The following is a 27,664-nucleotide window of genomic DNA, read 5'->3' as shown; positions in this document are numbered from 1 at the left end:
CCCGTGTATTGGATGCATAATCCAAAAGCATGGATTACTGAAGATGCTGACCTCCAACTGGTTCCACCAGTGTTTTATCCCACAAGTCAGTAAATATCTCTTAGAGAAGGGCTTGCCATTTAAGATCCTTCTCCTGTTGGATGAAGGTTGGTGGACACGCGACTGATCTTTCCATTTTGGGCATTCAGGTTGAGTTCCTGACACCCAACCCCTGATTTCAACCGATGGACCAGTGGGTTATCAGGATCTCTGTTCAAGGCCCCTCTACACGAGATACATTTTGTTTCCTTTTTGTAATGATGTTATTGACAGACTGAAGATGAGGATGAAACATTCAATTTGAAGGCGTATTGGCGGTCAACAGAAGCGTGCCTAAATCAGAACATCCAGAAGGCTGCAAGAAATGAAACCTGCTATGTTAACAGAGCTGGAGGATAATTGTGGTCCGAGATTGTTTACAATGATATGTTTACGCCTGCCGAGATTCAACACTCTGCAGTAGGGAAATCTGTGCAGTTGATAATTGGAAAGGTGATGGGTTTGGCGACAAGATTTCTTTGACGGAAATTCGTTGAGAGTTGTTGGACTGCCATTCCAGCCGATAACTGACGCAGACCTCGAAGACCTGACAAAATCAGCCAGTGAGGAAGAAAATGAACCACAGGAAGGATATTGCTGTAGATTGTCGAAGAAACAGGCTTAACATTAGAAAGGCTTGGCTGGCTCTGCAACCTATTTAAGGAGCTGAAAGAATTGTCACAAGAATGGGACGAAAGGTTTTGGTTCGTTCTCTGCAGTTCTGCAACAAAATCGATGAAGACATGACTCCCTACAGGATGCTCTTCGATCGTAAAAAAGAAGCAGCGGCAGCAACTTTTGTTCTTCCAGCCTGAAAAAGCCAGTTCCTCCTAACTACTATGCCTTCGGAAGAAATTGAAGAAGTGTCATCTAAGAAGTTGAAGAGGTGTCCCAGGAAAGACACCTCAGTCTGAAGAGATAATTGTAAAATACAATCATTATGCACAGTAGAAGACATCATCAGCTTCATCATCATCATTTCTACTGTGCACAAATTCATCTTATCATCATTCAAGTTTTTCTTCAACTTCTTTCATGGTGGGTACAGTAACAATCTTTATTTCTTTATATACTTTAATATTCTAACATTTTAATATTAGTGCCTGTTTTAGATTAGGTACTGTACATGCATTAAGTGTTCTGTACATTAAAGGGTGGTTTGTTAACAGTACATGGACAAAAACTCTATCGGAGGTCAATTGTACTTATCAACTTTGTATACAACTGGCATGGTAGTATGAAGTGCAAAATCATACATTACTGTATAAAACTGTTTTTATTAACAAGTACTCCATATTGAAAAATTTTAATAGTCTGATGAATACATGTTAAATAAATACTGTAACCATATGTCCTTTGGAAAGAAATTTCCCTTGCCTGGTTCAAAAACCTTGGTCTACATTTTATCTTTCGTTCACTGCTGAACTCCTATTTCCCTACAAGAACCAAAAATGTTACAAGAAGGACTTCATGGCATTCATCCTGAAGATTTGGTAATTTGATAAGAGATTTCGGATACTGAGTCATGGTAGGAAAATGTCTCGAACAGGAACTGGGGTTAGGAATTGGACTGAAAACCTGTTAAAGATGAAGAATATGGGAGTCATACATTCCTGGGTTGCCACAGTAACACCTAAGAAACAGAGAAAAAAATGAAAAATCTCTCTCTCTCTTCAAGAAGAGGAAGGATCACCAGTTACTGCCCTGGATGCCCCGGGCCTGGACTATCACCAGTTATTGAATGGTTGTAATTATTTTAAATGGATGCAAACTATTTTATGTACAACATATATATAGTACTGTGATTTTGAAACAGAGAATTTCAAAAATCTTCAATATTATTTCCCATCTAGATGATATTTTTTGGTTGTTTTATCCACTTTGCTAAAATATATTTTTGAAATTAACATCTTTCATTTTTCACAATAAATACTGATAATTTTTATTATGCATATTTTTCCTACCACAATTTATTCTAGTAGAACATATTACTGTTGAATTTTTGCAGATTATTGTTATTATCATTATGATGTTTATAGAACTTATTATTGGTTATTAGACAATTATGTTGGAAGAATGAACAGAAGGGGCAATGCCAGAAATCTTCATTTTCCACTGAACATGTTTCTGTTTATCAACCTAAACTAAATGATGAAGACAGGACAAACAATAATGCAGAACCTATTACTACTGCAAAACAAACTATTTTACTATTACACAATATTTTTATGGATAGTTTATTTGCAACAAGGACTTTACTATCTCTTCTACAAACTGCTGATTGCTGGTTCAATTTCTGCAATTAAAGTTACAAAATGTTCCAAGATTTTGCATGGATAAAATCAATAGTTGCTGTTTATAGTTTGAGAACATAATATTGTAGAATATCTATATAGGAGTTGCTATATCTTTTCTTATACTTATGCTGCTATAAAATATTTTTTGTATATTTTTCATAAATATGGCATTTTAATAAAAAATTTTGAATAACATGTGTTTTAGTTAATCAAAAGATACTAGATATACTGCCAAAACAGTAAATATCATAAAATTATTGTTTATAGTTTTAAAGGCCGGTTATTTTAATACTTTTATATGATGGTGGCAAAGTGGCCCAGTCAGTCGTCCTTTTCTATGACTGCGGCCAGTTGGCCGTGGTTAGTTAGGCTGCGGCCACTTGTCCTAGTCCCTCAAACAGAGAACTTCTGATAAAGAGTTGAAATTGTTTGTATAATTTCACTGCCAGCTACAGAAAATAGAGTAGCAGCTAACTTCCTTGGGTAACTCCTTCCTGTTTTTTAAAAAGAGAAGATACTTTGTTTCCAGCTTCTACAAGGAGGTAACATTCTGAAAGAAAATATTTAATAAATTTTAGCATATCATCTTTGTCTAACTTAATAAGCTGCTATATAATGCCAAGCTGCCTTATGGTGTTCATGCCATCTCCACATTGAAGAATACTCCCATGGTTTGCTTTTTCTATGCAAAACCTAACTGTATCTTGGTTGGAGAGGCAGAGAAGAGGGTGTAAAGTGTTTCTTTCTTATTGAACCTAAATTGATTCAGAAATAAGATAATTTTTTTTGAAGACCAAAAAAAAATTTTGAAAACCAAACAAGTTAACATTAGTTTTCCATTAATTTGCAAATCCAGCTTGTTTGGGCTAAAGATCGGTAACTTGTTCGTTGAGTATTAGCCTTTCCTGGCTTGCAAATTAAAATTATAGCACCTTCAGTCAGGTGCTTCATCATATCATAGATGTTATCCTTTCCTGGGGCTGTTTATTCAGTTAATGATAGGGCATGTTGTAGTTCTCTCATTATTAACAAGCTGTAATGTAATATAATTTCTTCTTCAGCATCTAATGGCTTAAGGCTTGGTGGATAATACTTTGGTTTTGAGATACTGTATCTGACAAAATGATCCTCCAACTCAATAGCAACATCATCAGGGTCTGTGATTAGTTGGCTGTTTATTTTGAAGGAAGGTAAAAGTGAAGGAACATTCTTGCCAGTCAGTTTCCTAATATTTTTTCCTTACCAAGCTTAAAGAAATCTTTGAATCTATTCCATTTATTGAGTCCATCCAGGAATCTTGCTTGGTATTTTTTTTTTACATTCTGACCTCTTAAATTTGGCACTCTGTGGTCTGGAACTCCCATGATCCAGGACTGTTTTTGAATCAGCTGCCATTAGTTCTTGAGAAGCTAAACGGGCACTACCACACATTTCCGTAATTTGCAGTGGACCCCTGCTATATCAAGGTTCAGCATTTGCAGCTTCGTTTAGTTGCAAATTTTTCTGTGGAACATACCATATTTGCCGGTGTATAAGACACACCCTCGAATAAGATGCATGCCTTATTTTACAAGGATATTTTGTGGAAAAAACAATTTTAGTATGTTTTATCATACATTTATTGAAAGATATTTTAAAAAGATTTTGTAGAGAAAAATGTATGAATCTAGTTTAAATTTGATGTTATAACTGTGCCTTTTTTGTTTTTCAGCCATGGGTTTGGCCCGTATGAAATCTACTATAAATAAACATTACTTTATGGGAAACCATACTCAAATTCTTACCTCCTCTCAGGTCAGTTGTATAGGTGTTTATATATGTGTTAACGTAACAGGACACCGGGGCAGCGCTTTGATTTTGTTTACTGTACATCCATTCACTGCAAATGGCTGACAGCCAGATGAGTTTTTTTTTTATTTAGAGAATAAATAAATGTTTCCTAAAGGTAAAACAGTCCTTATATAATGCAAGACATATATGAGGTGTAGGTTATGTATGCTTGGGAAGGAGGTACAGTGAGATAATGTGAGCTTCCCTTATAGGCTAACTGCCAACGTATCATAAGCAACTTTTCGTAAGTTTGTGATAACAGACTGATAATCCAGCTGTTTTCAATATTTTATTACTAGTAATAAAATTTACCATAATAATTACCTACTCAGTAAGCTCATCGTAGGCTAGGCTGAGCCTAACCGCTCGGTCTCTCATCCGTATATGGCCACACTGGACACTGCAGTTTTTTTTATACATTTAAAAATAAAAAAATGCATCTAATACACCAGCAAATATGGTAAACCCAAATAAATAGCGGATAATTCACTAACTGGCGGACTTTTTTGTAGAGCAATGTTTGTTAATTACTGTATTTTCATGTTATTTTTGTGACTACATTTTTTGATACAAAAAGATATACAAATTTTCAAATATTGATATTAATGTAAACAAAGCTAAATATCAATAAAATGTATTCCCAATGTTTCCCTTCTTTACTATAAAGAGAAAACAGGACAGCTTGAATACCGTATGAGAGAAAATGGCTGTGCCTGAATACAGGGGAAACTGGATTAGTCTTTACACTAGCTGTTAAGGGTAATGTTGTAAGATGACTTTGAAATTATATTTTATAAAGTGTTTTAGGATGATAGCAGAGCATATGTAAAATATTCGCTAATTATTTTCATGTTATTTTTGTGACTAAATGCATTTTTTATGATAAAAAAAAGATTTACTAATTTTCAAATATTAATATTTGAAAAATAGCAATAAATGTTATTTCACTTACAGAATCTATTTATACTGTATTATCATACTGATCTATTATCATCATAATATGTATAAAAAAAAAGATTGTCCAGCCATTTGTAATTAGAAAAATAATTTTTTATTTGCTAAAAGAAACGAATGTATTAATGGAATTATTTTCAATTTTGTACATAAAACTAAATTGGGTACACAAAGGTAAACTAACGTACTTTATGTTAAAAGTAAAATCCCTCAAAATCACAAAACAGCTGTTTCCCGATTCACTTTACAGACATAAACATACCTCAGTCCACCAGCCCCCTCTCTTTCTCTCAGTACTGTACATATCCTTAAATGAAATGTGAATTAGTGTATCATAAACATTAAAATACTAAACTAAAACTCCAGGAAGTTCATGATGCTATATAAAAAAGAGTGCATGCATAAATACATACATTACAATTTTATTTTTGCTTTGCTTGATTTACTGTACCATTTCTTTACAAGTTTAGTTGATTCTATGTATGATCAACACACAACAGTACATAAGAGAATATTTTATCACTGTTGATTGCATTTATAATTTGGTATTTTTTTTCAATACATATCTGAATATTTAGGCACAGTACTTAACTCTACTTGTGAATTCCCATCCCAATGTTTCCCCTGTCTAATGTAAAAAGAAAACAGGACGGCCTGAATACTGTATGAGAGAAAATGGCTGTGCCTGAATATAGGGAGAACTTGATTAGTTTTTACACACAGCTGTAAGCCATAAACTTTTAAGGGTAATGTTGTAGAATGAATTTGAATATTAGTGTTTTAGGATGATAGCTTAAGGTATATTTGATATAGGATGATAGTTTAAGGTATATTTGGGGTTTGAATGATTAAAATAGGCAGTTATAAGCATTTTAGTTCAAGGTATATTTGGTGTTTGACCTATTACAATAGGCAGTTATAAGCATTTTTAGATGAGGGGGTAACAACTTAACACAGATTTTCGCTTTTCGTGGGTGGCTATGGTCCCTAACCCCTGCGAATACCAGGAGTTGACTGTATATATACTTGTGTATCATGCAATCATTAAAATTTTGTCCAAAAACATGATTTCATCATACAGTACAGTATACATTGCGTATAGTGTGAGATGTATTTTCAATAAATTACACTATGCTAGGCTTTCTATGCCTGTCTCAGTTTCAGTAGATATGATAACACAGTATATCTGAGTTGGCTTTTAACTAATAAATAGGCCTAGAAGCTAAAGTTCATTATGATAAATGCTAACCTTCATACAATAAATCAGGCTTACCACCTTGTGACTTGTCTAAGAATTCATTACTATTTCTTAAATATTACTATGTGTATAAGAAATTATTTCCATCAAGTTTCTAAACAATTGAATCATGTTCGGGGTGTCACTTACCATAACTAACACACTTTTATTTGGGGTTGTGTTACAGTTGGAAGTTGAAAATTAGCTCCAAAATTAGCGGCAGAATAAATAAATAAAAAAATTTGAAGGTTTTTGATGAAAAACTCAATAAAAATGCCACTTTACATCGCCATTTCAATAATGCACACCAAAAATGTTAAAAAAGCCAATCTGATTTTCTTAATGATTTTTTCGATTTTTTACTGATTTATAAATAAAGCTAAATTTTAAAACCCTGCTTTGATAATTCACTACAAAAAACAAATCTTTGAAATGAGTTTCGTTTAGCAATGTCAGTAAAATGCAATCAGCTGATGATTTTAAGCTTTTACCAGAATAAATGGCACCTGAATGTTCATAAAATTCATTATGATAAATGCTAACCTTCATAAAATAAATCAACAAGTAAAACAAGTTTTATTAAAATTATCGTGACTTGTACAAATACATTATTTGACATTTGCCAATGGATACTATTTCTTATAATCTAACAGGGCCACTTACTACTCTGTATAAGACACATGCAGGCTTAAAGAAACAAAACATCAGACTTTTTAGATTTTGCTGAAAACGAACATAAACAAGTTTGAAGTGCCGGAAAATGAAAGGTGACTGGAGACCAATGTCACTGCACATAAAGTGCTTTAATTTATTTGGGGTTGTGTTAAGCATTTGGAGATGTTGGAAATTAGCTAGTTGAAAATAAACCTAACAAATGAATTTATTCATAAGTTTTCTTCCCTTTGATAACAAAGCAATAAATAAATAAAAAAACTCTTTACAGTTTTTCATCCCTTTCTGTCATAAGGGATTTTCTGTGGTCAAGCAGTGGCATGGTCCCAAGGGTGCTGGTTTAAAGAAGTCTGGCTGTAGTAGTGTTGTTGGCTCAAGAAGGATTAATAATTTGGCTTGTTAACCCTACACCTCTATTTACAAAATGTTTTGAGGAAGTTAGCGCTGAAAAGCTTTTTCAAAAATCTGATACTGTTTTATTAATCATTTTTGGCTCCTTTTTTTGTCATTGCCTAATTTAGTATGCAACCATAAAAAAATATCATCATATAAATTTTAAAATATATGACAGCTTTGATAATTTTCAAATATAATTTTAAACAAATCTTTGAAAAATGAGTTTATTTTGTTTTTCTTTGTAATTGTCAGTAAAATTGCAATGATTTTGGTATATTTTGATCAAAGAACACAGAGAAAATATTATCACAAAATGATGCAAATGGCACCTGATCGTAAAATGTTTTTAAAATATAAATCGTTAATTCAAAAATAATGATTGAAATATAACCACATACAATTTTGGTCGAGTAAAACAAGTTTTATTTTTTCTATTTATCGTTACTCTCAAAATATTTCAAAACAAATACATTTATTTGACATTTGTGAAATGGATATTTTCATATATAAAACTTTAACAATCTAAAAACTGTGCAAATAGGGCCAACAGTTTCTGAGATGTTAGGCCGAGTCTCTGTCACACATAAATCAAATATTGCAGGACTTCCAATTTATTGCAAAATGAAAAACAAAAATATTACAGAAGACTTTTAGGATTTTGCTGGTTGAAAAGTTGAAAGCTTGAAATTTTTGAATCGTGATTTATGAAAATATTTCAAAACTGACTGAGAGATTTTCAGTATTCTACATGAAATTGCGCACATTTTCATATATAAAGTGCTTTAAGCTCTTTCTGGCGCGGACGTAGAAAAAGTTTTTTCAAAAATTCATAAGCATTTCCGTGCTATGCTTATGGAGAAGGTAAATGATTGAATATTCACTAGAATGTGAGTTTTAGCTAAATTGCTTTTTGACAAATGACAGTGATTATTTTGGCAGTTATCGTGGTTTATATGAAAATTTTCTTAAAGCTCCTTTTTTGATAACAAAGCAATATATATGGAATATAGCTGGAAAAAATGACTGTTTATGTTTTCGGGGGTTATTAAGGGGTAATTTCTGTCAAAAATTCACCATAAATCGAAATTTTCTGTGGTTCAATTTGTTGCAAAATGAAGGTACATGATTGTCCCAGAATGGGTTTTAGCTGGTTTAAAGAAGTCTGGACTGTAGGTTGAAATTTTTGTGTCGTTGTTTTCTTTGGGTAAGCTGATTAATAATTTGGCTTGTTAAGCAACCACTATTTCTATATTTTCTGTAGTAATTCCTGGTCTCTCTCCTCAATATCATACATTTCTTGTCCAAGCATGGAACCACTGGTCTCCCTGGTTTAACCTTTTTAGGTATTGCATCATTAGCACTGCCTATAATATTGTCATTCAAGAATATAAATTTTCATAATAAAATTTACTATTTGGACACTTACCTACTGTTAAAGATAGGTTATATCTCCGTGCAGATATGCTGAACCAGAAGACTGTCTAGTTCACCTGTTCTCCACCAGATGTGTTTGAATGTTTTAGCTCTTGCCATAATTCTCCTTAACAGCCCACTAAGTGTGAGGAGGCTGGGTGGGGTCTACTTTAACAGTAGGTAAGTGTCCAAATAAGTTTTGACGTAGAAAAAACCTATTTTTGGTAGCTGCTCAGAATCCTCAAAGGAGTTACTTTCATGGTCCCTAGAGGGGCTTCATAAGATAGACCAACCAATGTCAAAGAATTCTCTTCTCGTTGATCTAGCCAGTGTAGTGCATGTGTGCACAATGACACTGATAAAATATAAGACTCATGGCAAGAGGGCTCTTTCTCTTGTTTACATCGGCTGCCTAGTTTCAATTCCTATTCTTAATCTGTAGAGGTGGCAACAGTGCACTGTGTGCAAATCATTGTGTCAACCACACACCATGTGTCAAACCTATTCTCATTGTTCTTTTGGTCTTTATAATATGAGGACACACCTAGAATTGGTGCATGTATGAGTGCCTCGAGATCGTATTTGGTCGTCATGGAAGAACCAAACAAGTCAAAAAGTTGGGGAAATACTCTGGCAGTGGACCTGGAAGGGGTTTCTGGCAAAACACAAGGATGCCTCCTTGACAGGTTGGGGAGGCCATTGGGAGGATCATCAGGTAGCAGGGAGGTGGTCACCTGCTCTGAGGAAGTGTCATATCAACTTTGTAGAGCTAATGGCTGTCTTCTTATCCCTTAGAAAACTGAAACCTCCAAAAAGGGACACACATTTTGTTGGTCCTAGATAACAGGACTGCAATGTCCTAGATCAAGAGGTCGGGCTCACGTTTATCTCCTCTCAATGCAGTACTGCTACCCATCCTCCGGATGGCCCAAGCAAAGAAGTGGCACTTGTCTCCAATCCACCTCACAAGGTCTTTCAATTTAATAGCACACCCTCTATCAGGGGATACAACAGCCTTGATCGAGTGAATGTTAGACAATCACTCCTTTCAAATAATTGCTAACATACTTCCATATCCAGAAATGGATCTGTATGCCACAAGTAAGAACCATCCAAATTATAAATTTTACTATGAAAATTTATATTTGGGACAAATCTTACCTGCTGTTAAAGATAGCTGATTCCCACATTGAAAAAAGGATGGTGGGTAGTGCAGCTACACAAATTCCGCTCAGTCAAGCGAGCTAAGAGCTTCTTGTATGAAACCTAAAACATTCCTACCTGATCTGGAATCCTTCCTGGATAATACTGCCACTAGAAGTTGGATTCCATTCAGAGTGCATGACTTTCATGTGTTTGCAGCCAAGAGCAGCCTTGAGGAGAAAACCACTTCATCTTCAGCCAGAATGAATAGAAGCGGCATGGTGGGACCACTGCCTGGGCTCGAAAGCCCAAAAAACGACAACTCAACTACAGATAAATACCTAACCTCACAAAAGTGCGCTCGTGTACAACAAATGTACCTTCATGCTCCCCAGAAAACCAACACCTGGGATCAAAATAAAGAGCCTAAATGATTGCTCTTTGTTTCGGTTCAGGAAAAGACTTTACCTGCTACTACCAGCGGGCTAAGGGCTTTACAATTTTCGAATGTGATTTCTACATCTTTAGATAATGAGTGGCAAAAACCAAATTGCATTTCCACTGTGCTGCAATAATCACGTCAAGTGACAAATTCTTCAAAAAACTAAACGATGTAGTAACTGCTCTCACACTATGAATATTTACCTTCAATAAAGGTAAGAGATCTGGATCTAGTTTTTCATGTGCTAGTCTTATTAAAAGCACAACAAAAAAAGACATTGCATTCTTAGACAATGGTGTTAGGTTTTCTATCCCCACAAAATAAGTAGCTAACCCTGCTCCTTACATGCTTTAACCTATCTAAATAAATTTTAATTGCCCTAACAAGACAGAGTAGAGCCTCTTCTTCATTCCCCACCAAAGACGTTAAATTTGGAATCCTTACCATTCTTGGTAGTAGCTTAGCCTTAACACTGTTCTTAGACCTGATCAAAGGTACAAATGATCAAATGGCACTCGCTTTACAAAAGCCTACCTAATTGGAGAATGCTTGCAACTCACTCACTGTTTCTGCTGTCACTCAAACTATCAAAAAGTGTCTTCATGGTCAGTAACTATCAAAAAGTCAAAGTGTCTTCATGGTCAGAAACTTCAAATAAGCAAATTCCAAAGGCTCAAATGGATGAGCAGATAAAAATTTTAAAACTATGTCTAAGTTCCATGAAAGGGATTGATACTGAACTCAGGGGACTTCAATCTCAAACGATCTCAGCACCTCAAGGTCTGGATTGTTAGATAGATCCAACTGCACATGTTGCAGAACTGAGGAAAGCACGGATCTATACCCTCGAAGAGCAGCTACAGAATGATTCTTACTATATCTAAGAAATCAAAAGAACTTGATGATGATGTCTATAGAGGTATGGGTACTGGAAATCCCTCTAGAGCAACACCAGGAGCAGTATGCATACCACTGCCTCTAATACAAGGCCCAGGTTGTCGCTTGTCTTGATTTAAAGATAGATTTCTGAGATACTTTCAAAGATCCCCTTGCTTGGGAGGAGATCAAGAGTCCCCAAGCAGCTAATTCTGGAGGTTCAATGTAAATTGACTTATGATCATTCAGTAAAAACAGAGAAATTGAAAAATATAAACAAGAATCAGACATGTACTGTACAGGGGTACTCATCAAGATTTGATCCGTCGTCGGCATACTTGAATGGTGTAAGGCTGTTGATGGCTACATATACTAACTAAAAATCGGAAGAAGAGGAGGATGATAAATCTGCAGGATCATCAACTGCTCCTCTTCAGCTAGTATTTCTTTGGCTGTTAGCTCAGGCATTACAGGGGGTAGCATTTTGAGGAAAGAGCTGTCACGGTTGAGGCTAAAATGTTTGTGGAATGGGTGGGGGACGGCAATGGCACTGGAGTCGTTTTCTTGAGGAAGTAATCCACAGTCCATTTTTTTTGTTCTTCATAAATGACTCAGTAACATGCAATAGTCTTGAAGTTCTCTCTCAACTTGAGCAAGTCGTTCCATGCTCACATCCATTTGACTAAAAAGATTCATTGCATTTTCAATTAAGGCAAATACCTCTGCCATTTTTTTTTTGTCATAAACTTTTGCTCTGGCTCTTCAATTTCTTCTTTCTATTCTGCTCTTCTTCTCTCTTCTGCAAGTCCTATTGAATCTTCTGCCACTAGCTCTACATCTTGCACATCTACAGTTCTTGGATATCTTCCTCTTCAATTTCTAAATCTAAACTTCTCCCAAGTGTCAGGATCTTTTTATCAATTTGCACTTCATCCTTATAGAAACTTTTAAATAAGCGCAAATACACTTTTAGCACATTTTTCCAAATCCCATTCATACACTCTTCCTTCTGATGTTCATAATGGCATTAAGAACACTGAATTCTTTCCAGAATGTTCCAAGCTCTTTCTCCTCATTATCCATAGCCTGAACAGCCTGAGCAAACGTTTGAAAAATAACAGGCCTTGAACTTAGTCATGTGCCCTGGCCCAAGGGTTGTATGAGAGAGGTTGTGTTTGATGGCAGAAACAAAACTTTTATGTTCTCGTTAATATCTCCAATGTGCTGAGGGTGGCCAGGAGCATTGTTGAGAATCAGCAGATTTTGAAGGGGATGTTGTTTTCCCTATAATAATCTTTCACTTCTGGAATAAAGCAATGCACAAACCAGTCTTCAAATAGCAGTGCAGTCATCCATGCTTTCTTATTACGCCAGTGATACACAGGAAGAGTATGCTTGCTGATTCTTGCTAATGCCTCAAGATTTGTTGAGTGATAAATCATAAATGGCTTGACTTTACGTATACCCAGCCACATTTCCCCCAAGCAGTTAATCAATCTCAGTATGCCTTAAACCCGGTCATCGTTGTTGCTTCTTTATGGATGTAGGACCCTTTAGGCATCCGCTTCCAATACAGTCCCATTTCATCGACATTAAAGATTTGCTCCGGCAAGTACCCTTCATCAACAACGATCTTATGCAAAACATCCTTAAATTTAGCAGCTCCTTTGGCATCAGCACTTGCTGCTTCACTGCTAATTTTCACACTATGAAAATTACGGTGGTTTTTTAAATGATGAAACCATCCAGCACTTGCTGCAAAATCTTTGCTGTAGGTATCATCATAATTTTTTTTAGTTCCTCGAAAAGCAAGTGCACCTTTGTTTGAATAGTCAAGAGACTGAGAGGCATACGCTTTGGTATCTGGTCCTCCATCCATGTGACCAGTAACTGCTCCAGTTCTCCCACAGGCCTTGATCTCTTCTTTGTAATAATCATGGAATGAACTGAAGCAGATGCCTTTATAGTGTCCATTATCCATTTCTTGTCCTTAATGATGGTGGATAGTGATGACTGCGATAGATGCTCGTTACATGCAATCACAATGACTGCCTTTCCCATGGCATGCTGATTAATAATTTTCATTGTCTTCTCTAAAGTAATGGAATGCCTCTTCTCCTTCACACTACCAGCAAGAGACTCACTTGGGCATTTGGCAAACATACTGGCATACAGTACACTAATCTGAGTTTTCAATAGTTAACGTCCAGTCAAATGGGCAAAAATCACACATGAACATTGACTTCGTAGACAGCAAGTGCAAGTGAGGTCTAAGTCAAAGCAAGAGATACCCACATCCCAGCCTCTCTGGCCAACATATCATACACTGTATGCTGCTGCCTGAGTCCGACGTGCAAAAATTAAAAATATTTTACAAATATTGTTGAATCGGTATCACATCATAACTTCAAAACCATCAGAACTGCTAACCCCAATCCAAAACTCAAATTATTGTAAGATGAAACACTGTAACTGGGGGCCTGGCCTACCTGTACTCCTCTGCCACCATTTAGCTACCTTGTTTACCAAGCTTCAATAACTGGACCAGCTTTTACCACAAGTAATCTACATAAAATATGAAAGGTTGTTGTATCTTGTAGGAACAAACAAGAAAATAAACAAAAAAGGAAGACACAAGGTAATCTTGAACTGTTACAGATGTTAACGAAAGGCTTGCACACAAGAATGATTCAGTTAACTCTTGATGAAGTGAAGGACTGTAGGCCCATGTGCTAACCTACTTGGACTGACATGTCTATGATTTGAATCTGATAAATGAGTAGGCTTAAATTACAGTACAAACTGTGATGAAACAACTTGGAAACTAATACACTAAGTGTACATAAATTTGAAGACTGTGGATATGATTGTTTAATGAACTTCTGGAAGAATACATTTAACCCTTACAATCTACTAAAAACTAAAACAACTAAATCAATATAAGTTATCACGACTTAAAAGCGAAACCAACCTTCTGATTTCCACTTGCAGGCTGTCTATCTGGTACAATGAAACCTTTTCCAGTAAATGCATGCAGTAACAAGAACTCATTCCTCTCTGATCGACCACCCAGTAGAGTTCTTGACATGACATTTCCTGTAAAAGAATTAGCCTTTAACACCTGTTCTACAAAATATGCTCTCCATACATGAAAAACATCACCTATCAAAGCTGATCATAGCCATGTTTGATCTACACACATTAAACAAACTTATCACCCATATACAGGCCTACATTTATGGTCTTCAAATGTCCCAGACACTCCAGTCTTTTGTCTAAAAAATAGATGAATGGTAGTACGAATATGCATAAGCCACCCTGATCCTCGGGTACTCATCATTCACCAGCCTTTTTATTTGTGTATCTGCACAGCTATCAAAGACGAGAAACTCTCTACACTTTTTCCACTACAGGATTGCAGAGCTAATTAACATTAATTCATTAACCCAACTTTCGTCTTTTTTTAACTCAATTTTCCTTTCTTCATACTATTTGACAATCACTAACGGAATCTTCTGCCTTGAAGGGTACATATGACTAGATTCAGTTGCCTGGGTAGTATGTCTCTCATCTTCAAGTTATAAATATCTATCCCTTGTATTTTACGTGGGGCAACATCTCATTTACAACTGCTTCTGGTTGTTCCAGAACTTTTGTAAGTTTTTTTGAATATTTCACATTAGTCATCTTTAGACCTTGAATATCTCGATACAGTATCTAGCATTACTTGGCTTGTAATATAGACAAACTGGTAACTTGGCTTTCCTTTCTTTTCAAAACACTTCCATTTAATTATCTTCAGTAGGTGTTTTTATGATATTAACTGTTTAGACCCTAATTTTGTTTACAACAGTTAAGAGAGTATGTCTTTCATAAATACCATGTCTATTTTTTGCTTGAGTTATGTATTTTCATTTACTTGCTTCTATGTTTTTCACCCTTGAACATGTATTGTGTTGAGGTTGTAAGGTATAAAGCAGCTCACACAAAATCCATTGGGCAGATAAATACAAATTTTGGTGGCATGGCAATGAAACAAAAATGAGTAGGCAGAATGGTCAAAGCTAAAATAGCTGAAGATAAAGTGGAAAAAATAAAAGAATGAAGACTTGGAAAAAATAAAAGAATGAAGACTTGGAAATAAGGTCTGCATGCTTTTTTGTCTCACCATAATCAGGAGACCAGAAGAAAAGCAAAAATTTCAAGGAAAAGTATCAAATACAATGACAGAAGTGCTGCAGTCAGATGGGATACTGATATGGAGAGACATCAATGGCCACAAAAGAAAGGGCAGAATTGGTTCCCAGCATGTTAAGGGTAATTATAGCCTAGAAGAAATATATAAGATGCATAAGCAATATTGGAATTTTGCCACAGCAAGGACTGACAAGTTGCTAAATGTTAAAGAGGCAAAAAAAAAGTTGGTAACAAACAAGAATGAAGAAGCAGAAACAGACTTGACTTTCATGATGATGGGAAGTACAGATGGCATCAGAGAAAAAGACTGCACTAATTAACTGGGTGAGGATTGCTTAAAAACACATATCCCTGCAAGCTAATTTAATAGTGAGGAACAGGAAGAAAATGAATAAAGGACCACTCAAAAGAATAAAAATATGGAAACTGAAAAATAATGTAATTCAAGACATGCAAGGGGCTGCTGAAGAGCAATGAGCCCTCAAACTCAAGCAGAAGGCAAGAAAGGGAGAGGATAGAGATGTATACAGAGATGTTAAAAGGCAGATGGCAAGGGAAAAGAGGAGGGGTTGGGAGGATTGGCATCAGAATCTCAACAAAACAGCAAGAATAGAGGGAAGAGATATTCAAGTTTGTAAAGTGGTTGAGAAGAGCTGGACCAGATGTAAAAGGGCAATTTCCATAAAATATGAAAAAGATAAATTTCAACTGAAAAAAGGTAATAAAATGATGAAGTACTTTGAATACCTTCTGCCTGAAGAAAATGAACAAGATCTGGAAGAATTTGGGATATTAGAGGGACCAATAGGGAAAATAACAGCTGAAAAACTTAAAAATGAACTTGGGAAGATGAAAAATGGAAAACTCCCAAACCATCTGGAATAACAAGCTTAAAGCAGCTTGAGAACCCATCATCCATGAGCTTACTAGAATAATGAAAACATGATGTAGGAGGAGGACTGTAGTGCAGCAGCTAAGTAGAAAAATACTTCAGTTTGTGATACAAGCACGAAATTTGGCACAAATGGTTATTTTAACCCCATCTTTTGAAAAATCTGGGCATCCTGAAATATGATGGTGTTTGATTTCTGACACTTTGAGTAAATCATTGCTGAAATAAATACATAAATCATTTGTCAGACAATGTCTTCCTCGTTAAAAACCCCTCCTAACTATATCTACAATTGTGATAAGGATGGCATGCAAAATGGACTACCATAAAACATTTTGCCTCTTCCAAAGACAGACACTATGCCTACATTTATGAGGCAGTCTGTTTCTAGCATTTCTATTGGGCTATTATCAATATTACATCTTGGAAAGGAACCCCATAATGCTACTGAAAAGTAATGGAGTATGATAACAAGGTATCTTATCTATGTTCAAGCACTGTCTCAGTGTCTTTCTTTAAGCCTGAAATGAACGCATGATTTTAAAGATGCATGGTGTCACCCTTTAGTGTGACGAAATTCTCATTCAGATGTATCTGAAGCATCATTTTCAACATTATAGTTACATGTCTTTGGCAGGGTGCTGTAATACCAAAATGTTGGTCCTCTGAAAAGAGGTAGTAGCTGGAAGGGTTTTTGATGTTGTCCATGACCGAGTGGTAAAAGACAGGTGGACAGACTACACCCTCTTCCACAAACTTGGTGACAGTGGCATCTCCTAGTCAGGCTGATATCTCCAGCACCCTGTCACAGGAAATGCTCATGCCATGGTCATGAAGCATTTCTACCAGGTTTCTCCTCCTGGTTTTGGCACAGATAGCCATGCCCATGAACACTGGAAAAGGAGTGTCCCTATCCTTTGAGTGTCGATGTACACTTGCTCCTTCTGTTTTGAGAAGCAGTTGTACTGCAAGAGCTGAGCACTAGCCAGGTCTGACTTTGATGAGCCAAACCTTGGCTGTGACTTTATGCTTCCTCAGTATCTTTGCTGCTTTAGCAATCACAAGTGTATCTGAGTAGTCATATGCCTGAGATAGGGCTAAAGCTACATCTTTCTGCAAGGCAAGTAGCACACTTCTTCCTTTCTTGTGTGATTCTAACTCAGAGATTTCTGCTAACAATTTGTTCTTTAATCTTGCTGTATTTACATTTGGTGAGGCAATGCCCAATTGTTCCAGGCTGGTGGTATAATTGGGATATGTCCGCAAGAGGAAATATGGCAGGACCATCTCAGCTCAAGCTGGTTTCAATGATATAATTAACTAGCTCTGATAGAACCAGTGGATATACATCTGGTTCTTCACTGTGACATTATTCTTTCTGAAGATTTCCAAGATGGAACCTCTCTCTATTGTAAAGGCCAGTGGAGACATACAAGATGGTATTTCAGCTCTTGTGCAATTGCATCACCTGCACCTAGTTTTGCCAATAATTTACCATCATTAAGTGTGTGAGTGAACTCGTGTAGTCTCCTGTTGAGATTCATGGTCATTACTTGTCGAAGATCTGATACAGGTGCCACATTTTCTCAAAAATTGCATGCTTCATTGTCATGACTCATTTGATGCTGTTTAGCATGCTTTTCCTGTGGTTCACTACCTTCAACTGCAGATCTTCGCTTTCTTGCACAATCAAGTTTTGCATTATTAAACATGACTCTACAGCTCTTGTGGTATTTTGCCATGTTTTGTCGCATTGTTGCTTCTATGCCACTGCCTTCATCCAGCCCTGCTGGGTTAAAGTTAATCAGCATTTCACCAATCTCCTGGAACAATGGAGCACTGGTTGAAATCATTGCGTACCCATCACGTTCAGGATTATGATGTACAGAGGCCAAGGGTGAAGTTAGACCTTCATTTTTCTTCTCTTCTTGGCAAAGACAACATTTGCTCCACTCAGTCTTCCTTTTGCCTCTGATTGAATTTACACTTGCCATTATGAGCTCTTGATTATGGCCGAGGAGCTATCCTTTTACCACCTTCATCTGATATGCACACTGATGTATGGGATACAACTAGGTTTGGTTACCCTACACCCAGCCGGATCATTCACCCAGTGCCATTTAAGTACTGTGTGATCTGTACATCATCCAGGTAAGTACATGAACAAGCCATGTAGAAGCCCACTTACCCTTGGCTCGGCTCTCCCGCGCTGGGACCTCCTGTCAATTCAGCTGCAGCTGTCTAACTAGATCCACCAACTATATATATAATTTCTACCAACTAATTGATATGGGGCTATTAGACAGCAATTGGGACACTAAACTATTATAGTGCTCTAAAGCAAAGCTAGGTACAGCATAAGTAAAGCAAGATTAGCTGATAATGAACCCCATGCTGAGTTGCACAGCAGTGAAGTCATCACTTTTGCCCTTGTGCACTGGCATTCACTCTTTTAAACTAAAACCAAAGATAAAACCACCACCTAAATTATATATAGAGTAGACTTACAAACATTTATATTGAACAGGAAAACATTTTCCCATGCCTACTTAATCCTGAGACATGATTATTTAAGGTTTTTGGTTGCCATCTTTTATTTATATATGAGTTCAGAGGTCTAAATCATTTATAAAATCTTTACTAAAAATACATTTTACTTTTGCTTCGTGACTCTGCCTAAAATGTGTATAACCAAAACAAATACATAAAAACATGACCAGAGGCACATGAGTCCCATGTTAAAACCTTGACTAGTGGCCATCTTGAAAAACAGCAGCCATTTTGGAATTTTGAGTGGACACCCAGTAATTTTCAAAAAGTGGCCTATGGAGAAGATATGTACCAAATTTCATGCCTGTATCGTTAACCCTTAAACGCCGAGCCTCTATTTACAAAAACGTCTCCTCGTATGCAATGGCGTTAGGTGAGTTAGCGCCAAAGCGGAAAAAAGTTTTTTCAAAAATCACAGCAAGCTTAGTTTTTAAGATTAAGAGTTCATTTTTGGCTCCTTTTTTGTCATTGCCTGAAGTTTAGTATGCAACCATCAGAAATGAAAAAAATATCATTATCATATATAAATATTTGAATATATGACAGCGAAAAAAAAACTCATATAATTGTATACAAATCGGGCTGTAAGCACAACAGTTAAAAGCTAATGAGTTAATTTTTTTAGTTGTATTGTACACTAAATTGCGATGATTTTGGTATATAACAAATTGTAAAACAATCAAAGCAACACAGGGAAAATATTATCACAAAATGATACTTGAATTCGTAACGCGAGGACGTAAAAAAATGTTTTTTTCAAAAATTCACCATAAATCGAAATATTATGCTAGAGACTTCCCGTTTGTTGAAAAATGAGGCTAATTGATTGAATATTACTAGACTGTAAGTGTTTTAGCTTACAATTGCAGTTTTCGACCATTTCGGTCAAGTTAAAGTTGACCGAAAGTAGAATTTTTTCTATTTATCGTGATTTATATGAAAATATTTCAAAACTGATAAAAGCTACAACCATGAGTTATTTTCTGTTGTATTGTACATGAAATTGCGCACATTTTCATATATAAAACTTTATGTAACGACTAATATAAAATGGTGCAAATATTACGACAACGAGATGAAAGAATTTCTGAGATGTTAGGCCGAGTTACCAAGCAGATGTAAGGAAAAAGTTTTTTTTCAGAAATTCACCATAAATCGAAATATTGTGCTAGAGACTTCCAATTTATTGCAAAATGAAGGTAAACGATTGAATATTACTAGAATGTAAGAGTTTTAGCTTACAATTGCGTTTTACCATTTTCGTCGAGTTAAAGTTGACTGAAGGTTGAAATTTTGGCAGTTATCGTGATTTATGTGAAAATATTTCAAAACTGATAAAAGCTACAACCATGAGCTATCTTCTGTTGTATTCTACATGAAATTGCGCACATTTTCATATATAAAACTTTATGTAACGACTAATGTAAAACGATGCAAACATTACGACAACATGACGAAAAATTTCTGAGATGTTCGGCGAGTTACGGCGTGCAGGCGTAAGGGAAAAGTTTTTTTCAGAAATTCACCATAAATCGAAATATTGTGCTAGAGACTTCCAGTTTGTTGCAAAATGAAGGTACATGATTGAATATTACTAGAATGTAAGAGTTTTAGCTTATAATTGCGTTTTTACCATTTGATTAGTTAAAGTTGACCAAGCTTGAAATTTTGGCAGTTATCAAGATTTATATGAATATATTTCAAAACTGATAAAGCTACAACCATGAGTTATTTTCTGTTGTATTGTACATGAAATTGCGCACATTTTCATATATAAAACTTTATGTAACGACTAATATAAAATGGTGCAAATATTACGACAACGAGATGAAAGAATTTCTGAGATGTTCGGCCGAGTTACCGCGCAGATGTAAGGAAAAAGTTTTTTTTCAGAAATTCACCATAAATCGAAATATTGTGCTAGAGACTTCCAATTTATTGCAAAATGAAGGTAAACGATTGAATATTACTAGAATGTAAGAGTTTTAGCTTACAATTGCGTTTTTTTACCATTTCGGTCGAGTTAAAGTTGACTGAAGGTTGAAATTTTGGCAGTTATCGTGATTTATGTGAAAATATTTCAAAACTGATAAAAGCTACAACCATGAGCTATCTTCTGTTGTATTCTACATGAAATTGCGCACATTTTCATATATAAAACTTTATGTAACGGCTAATATAGAACAGTGCAAAAATTATGACAAAAATGACGAAAGAATTTCTGAAATTTTCGGCGAGTTACAAAGCTGGAATAAGAAAAAGTTTTTTCAAAAATTCACCATAAATCGAAATATTGTGCTAGAGACTTCCAATTTGTTGCAAAATGAAGGTACATGATTGAATATTACTAAAATGTAAGAGTTTTAGCTTACAATTGCGTTTTTTACCATTTCGGTCGAGTCAAAGTTGACCGAAGGTTGAAATTTTTTGTAGTCGACGTACGGTACGTCCACTTGGCACCCAACAGACAATTTTAGTCGACGTATGATACGTCCAGTAGGCGTTTAAGGGTTAACTGAAGTATTTTATTGAAAAAAATTATTTTATCTGCTGCACTACTGGAGGACAGGAAAAAGAGCCTTACAGTAATGGTATGCAAAGGAAGTGGAAGGTACTGGAAAGTGGAAATTAAAAAGGAATAAGAACTTCAGCATGCTATAAAAATATTTAGAAAGGGGCTGGAAGCAAGATTAAAAAAAAAAATGAACATCGTCAACATCACAATTTTTTAAAGTAAATTGTATTTTTCCTAACTTTATAAACCTGAGGTCCTTTACATTAGGAATTACTTATAGCAAAGCTGGAAATGACCGTTAAAACTCTTGAACACAGTGATTAGGCAGTAACTACCGTCCGGTAGGCAGGAGTCCCGCCTGCCCAAATGTAAACATTCAATTTGCCTTTCAGCCTAGGTTTCAGACTGAGGGGTGGTATGAGGTGGGCATAAATGTAAAGGACCTCAGGTTTGTATATTTAGGAAAAATACATTTTAAAAAATTGTGATTTGTTCCTATATAATATGCAAACCATCAGTCCCTTACAATAGGAAGACTTACTTGTTGTAGGGAGGAATCTGAGTGAGTCTCTGATCTGACTGGAGTTCGCCACACCTGGGCTACTCCTCCTGGCAAAAGAGCGAGGAGGAGTACCATGCCTCTGACATACTGATTGGAGTATAGGAAATGCGAGATCAGTTGTCAGATTTCAGGACCTTTTCGAATGAGTGAGGAATCGTAACTCATACGAAAATAGGTTAGTGAGAATCTAAAGAGTCAGGCAGTAAGGCAAAAACCAGAAAAGGGTTTGTCTTATTGCCAAAGTCTCCTTCCTCCCCTTGCAGCAGCACATCTATGATTCTAGGAAAGAAAAATAGAGACTTGATGTGTCTGCTTACCACGTCAGACGCCAGTTCCAGCAAGTGTTGGTTTGAGTCCCATTCTCTGTCCGAAGGAAGAGAAGCAGGGGGAAGAGGAAGGAGGAGGAGGAGGAGAGGCCAGTCACTCTTGTAATCCCTCTCACTTCCAGAACAATACACCTTAGGTGAGATGATCCTGTCCTCTTATAGGAGCCAGGTAACTCAAACAACTGGAACAGCCACCACAGGTCCAAGGAAAGGGCATTCCAAGGACTCATGGGCAAAAACCCAGGTAGAAAGACATAAATGTGGTCTGATGAGACCACATCCTACTGAGATGCTCAGAAACTCTGTAAGAGGGAAGGACCAAGCCATTGAATTCATGACAATTTAGGCAGAGTGTACAGGTGTCCAACGCACTGGGACCTTTGAGACTGTCTCAGAGCCCTGAAAGAAAATGTGACACTACTTTCTTAGGCGAGTCAAAAAGTCGTTGAATCCATCAGAGATGTTGAGACTTCTTTGGAAAGAGGAAAACCTTAACAGGACAAAGCAGTGACTGAATCACTGACTACAAAGTCCAAGGGGAGAGAGGATCATGAAGAACTCAAACCTGGTAACTAGTGCCAATGGGTTGGAGTTGTCTAAGACAACCGGAAGTCATGCAAATCCCCATCCCCTGAATGCTTAGCAAAGGTCTGTGATTGGAAGGAATGGAATATAGAATTTAGGCCAAAGGCCACACACTGGGACCTATGAGGTCATTCAGCCCAGCAAAGTTTGAGAGGTGTAACAAGAGTGTTACTATGAATCAATTGTTAGGAGAGGGTGGAGAGTAAGATGGAAGAAAGAGAATATGAAAGGAGGTCCAGTAAAAGGAATCAAAGGGGCTGCAGTTCTCTGAAGGGATGCTGCAAAGAACAAGACAACAGTGCATTAGGTGCACTGACGGCAGAAGGTCCAGGAAGATCATCTATCCTCTTCTCCAATGCTGGGGTGAGATGAGATATGGTCTTGAGAGTTGGAACTCTGTCTGACGACTCTTGTAAGGGCATGTGTGGAGCATGAGACAGGAACCCTAAATGAGTCACATGCTGCCCAGGGGGCCTGAGGTCCCTGGGAAAGCAAGACTGATCGAAGCTTCTCATCAGTACCTAAATCTTGACTAAGGAGAAAAGGGCTACTTTCAGGTGAAAGACTAGGCTGAATGTGGACCTAAGTCTTCACAACTGAACTGGAGAGAAGCAACTCTCAATGAAGAAAACAAGGAAGTCCGCGACCTGCTGAAGAGCGGGTCTAACCAGAGAAAAAAATCCCTTCAATGACACCAACCAGTGAAGACGGCTCCAATCCTTGGGTACTACTGCAAGGGACTGATAGAGATATCCAGCTATCTCCCCTGCCACTTGGCAAGAAGCCTATGCTTGTGAAGGCAAAAGGATTGTACTGCCTGAGGAACCACTTCACGTGTCGCTGATGCAGAAGGTTGGGTCAGGGAAGAATTCTTCTCGGTGCCTCAGAAGCAGAGCTAGCAGGTCAGGCAAAAGACAAAGTCTTCCAGCATTCATCTAGATTTGGGGCAAACGACACTTTGCTGAACACCTTGCGAATCAGACAAATACGAAGGGAAGATGAAGACATCAAGATTGCCCCACCATGTCAGCATGCATCATCGTAGCACTCAATGGGTCTAGTACGATGAAACAGAAGACCTGCAGACTTCTGTTGAGCCGGGAGGCAAACAGAAAGGTGAGAGGGAGCCCTCAAGTCGAGCAACCTCTCTGTGAAGAATTGAATGAAGGGAGCCCTCTGTCCCCGTCACTCGATGCCAGAGGCTGAGCTTGCTTGCCAATGCATCCCATTGCCTGGAATGTATCTGGCTGACGGTTCTACAGAGTGCACCACAGTTCACTCGAGCACCTGCAAAGTCAACTGAAGCAACAGGAGGGAAACGAGACCCTCTTGTTTGTTGACATATGCCACTACTGTGTGGTGTTGTTGCCCAACAACACCCCAGAATATCTCAAAAAACCGTCCTAAAACTCTTGGAGGGCCAGGAAACTGCCTTGAGTTCCAAGATGTTGACAAGAAGGAACTTATCATCTCAGTCGCACACCTCGAAGAAAACGGTCTTACAAGTGTGTGCCTATTCCCCAGACGGTGCATCTGAGAACAGAAGCATGTTGTGAGGAGAATATGCAGACATATTCAGAGGTTCTTGTCAATCAAGCACCCAGCCTAAATCCTCCCTCATCCTTCGAGAGAGAAAAGGATTAAGAACTGGAAGCAGATCTCCTTCATTCTCCATGAAGAAAATTGAAGGTGAAGCTGCCCCTGAGGGGACAGCTTCTGCCACGCGACGACAGGACACTGAAGATGACAAGCTTTAGCTGGGCTGGCTGCTCCCGGAGTCAAGAACAAGGGAGAGGAGACAGAACGGAAGTTCGATGAAAGTTGGCCAAGGCTCAGAAGAAAACTGACACTTCTGAAGGATACCCACTACCAGGTCTTGGCTATGTTGCTGTCATATAGTCCAATGACTTGACTGTCATTCCTTCGTCAAAGCACCAGCAGGAGGAGAACGCCGTTCTGAGCGTTCTCCCTTCCTCTCCTCCCTCTGTCCTCTTCCCGATGGAAAGAGGGATGAGCAAGACACACGTGTGTGCACTTTCTAAGAAGAGAATGAGGAGGGTTGGGTGTTCTGTGAATGCCCTTGGAGCCTGAGACTTCTTAGGGGCTCAGAAAGGGCTAGCCTGCCATTGTCCAGAGGACAAGGCAGTTGCCCTGGTGTGTTCCTTGACTACTGCGGTTATCTACCTACTGTCTGCGAAAGAGGGAGGCAGAACCAAGTAAAGGTCCATTCCTGAGGGAAAGTGATGACTCGGGACTTCTAGACTGGAGATTGGAATCAGGACAGAATTGCCCGGGTTCTTCTTCTTCCTCATGTTCTTCTGTTCTTTGCAAAATTCCTAGCAGAATAGGCACCCAGAGCAAAATTTACACTTATGGGTGGCAAAGGGGAGTGCTCTGAAAACAATTTTAACTTGTGACCCTGTCTGTTTGTATCTCTGAAAAGTTCATAAGTAGCATAGTGCTTGTACTCCCAGTTTTCTTGTAAGATTTCATTATCTGTTTCTTGTACCATAGTACAGTGTTTAATAAATATAAAGTATTTCTTGTTTTTTTTTATTCTGCTTCACTCATATTACTTTATACTCTTTATTAACACATTACTCTCCATTTCATCATAGACTTTCTATGATGACTTTTAAGACTTTATCCCAGTAAGGAGTACTACTCATGGTATGTTGATTACACTTTAACTGTCAATGCTTTATTACTGTTGGTCTTCCTACCTAGTTGTCAAACTTCTTTACCCTAACTTTGTTCTTATTTCTAACTCTAAGAACAAATCCTCTGAACAAGCCATGTGAATCTAGAAATGACACTCACTGGTTGTCCTACCTTAGACCTTGTTATCTAAATCGGGGTATTCCTATGTTTATTGGTTTGCCAAGATCTACTATGTGCATTAACCCCTTGGGATTGAACTCTGAATCTGAAAACATGACATTTTAGGCATGGGAATGTGATCTACAATGCAGAGGACCTACCCTATAATCCATCTTCATTGTTTTTCCTCTGCAGGTCGATTTGCTATGTTACTGTCACATGATAAAAACTAGATCTCCTTTACTTTTTAAACAGGATTTACATTCCCCTGGCTATTCGGATGCAATGCACAATTCCTTCACGCCTCCATATTATAATGAATACTTCTCTAGGGTCATTACTGATGGCTTAAGGTAACAGGTGCCAAGGATAAATAATAACTACAGTATTGTTGCACTTATGGCACACCATTCTGTGGAGCTTATTGTGTGCCTCAGATGGTTCATCTCAGCCTAAGCACCTGAGATTTTATACAACAAAACACAGTCTAAACACCAATGTCAAAAAATGCATTCTTGAAGTTACTACAGTGCATCACCAACTTATGGCAGATTTGATCTTACAGAGCTTTTTCAGAACCATTAACGGCATTTTACAGTGCCGTAGCTTATGTTTCATCAACTTACAGCATTGTAAGTGCTGTTGACGGTGCTAATGGCAAAAATATGCATCAAGTTAACAGCGCTTACAGCGTTGTAACTTGATGCAACATCAAGTTACGGCAGCATAAGCGCATTAAAGTGGCAATAGCGGTGAAACACCTACTTACGGTGGAAATCAACTTACAGTGCAGCACTGGAACAGATCCTCCACTGTAAGTTGAGGACCTACTAAAAGAAGCATTTCCAATATAACATAAATGACAAAACACAAAGTTTTCTACAGTTCAGAATAAAATATCCTTACCTGCAATGTTAGTAATCTGAAGTGCAAGAGGAAGAACATTCAATTCACACATCAGTCTCAGAACATATGATGCATCTTGCATAGTCATGGTAACCAACTGAAGCAAAGTTGCAGAAGAACTGAAATTTTCAAGTCTTTAGAATCAGGAACAACAACAATATTTAACAGATCTACAGATAAATATAACAAAAAATTACACAGAATCAATGACTATGGAAGCCATATGTAGAAAACAATTATTATCTAGTTAGTCCCTTGTTCACAAAAGAGTACTCTCACAAAACTAGTACCACTGAGTCCTCAGCATACTTCCACCAATTACCTCATATTCTGAGTAGAGTGAGCAAGCAGGTCTAGTGATGGCACTTCATATGTGAATATTTTGTTGAATATAAGAACCAGCTTTTGTTATAAAAACTTTCTCTGCTCATAATAATCCAATCATATAAAAGTCAAACTGCTGTTATGTGGAGGGAGGATATTCTTGACAAAACTAGACAGACAAGCCAGGTTCCAAATGTCAGCCACCATAACCTGTAGAAGGCTGAGGACTGGTTGGCTGGGAACTGAATCCTTCTCTGGCAAAATATGCTGAAATCTGGAGTTGCTACTGATAAAGACTCGGAAACATGCCCAAGATCATGTAGGCTGGGGAAAAGAGTATGCAACATAGCCATTGGCAACAGCCCTACATGAGAGTGGGCACTGAAAACCAGGACTTTGGAGAAGCAAGCCTTTAGAATCAACAGGAGGTTGGTCACTAGTGCTGGTGCAATGAGGTAGCAAGAATGTCCTAGAGCAATAATCACATTCCTCAGGAGACTTGTTAATGTCTACTAATGCCGGCATTATAACAGGAAACTTTAACTGTCCTGGTTTGACCACATAGCATGAAAATCCCAAGCAATGGAAAGGCCAAAGACATGAACCCAGGTGACTTAGTGGTCTGGATGCTTGACCAAACCATGACTGC

The 27,664-nt window shown here is 37.4% G+C and overlaps 1 protein-coding gene across 1 annotated transcript in view; it reads right to left on the bottom strand.

Annotated features, from left to right (window-relative positions):
• The window catches only part of DNApol-alpha180 (DNA polymerase alpha catalytic subunit), a 309,561-nt gene that overhangs the window by 73,882 nt on the left and 208,015 nt on the right, over positions 1–27,664 (bottom strand). The window contains exons 14-15 of the mRNA XM_067088444.1: positions 26,692–26,810; positions 14,310–14,434 (exon numbers count right to left, since the gene is read on the bottom strand). Of these exons, the coding sequence (XP_066944545.1) occupies positions 14,310–14,434; positions 26,692–26,810 (244 nt within the window). The remainder of the gene's footprint in view (positions 1–14,309; positions 14,435–26,691; positions 26,811–27,664) is intronic.

The sequence above is a fragment of the Macrobrachium rosenbergii genome, chromosome 44 (genome assembly GCF_040412425.1).
Source record: "Macrobrachium rosenbergii isolate ZJJX-2024 chromosome 44, ASM4041242v1, whole genome shotgun sequence".
NCBI lineage: Eukaryota > Metazoa > Arthropoda > Malacostraca > Decapoda > Palaemonidae > Macrobrachium > Macrobrachium rosenbergii.
This window is presented reverse-complemented; position numbering and strand designations above follow the sequence as displayed.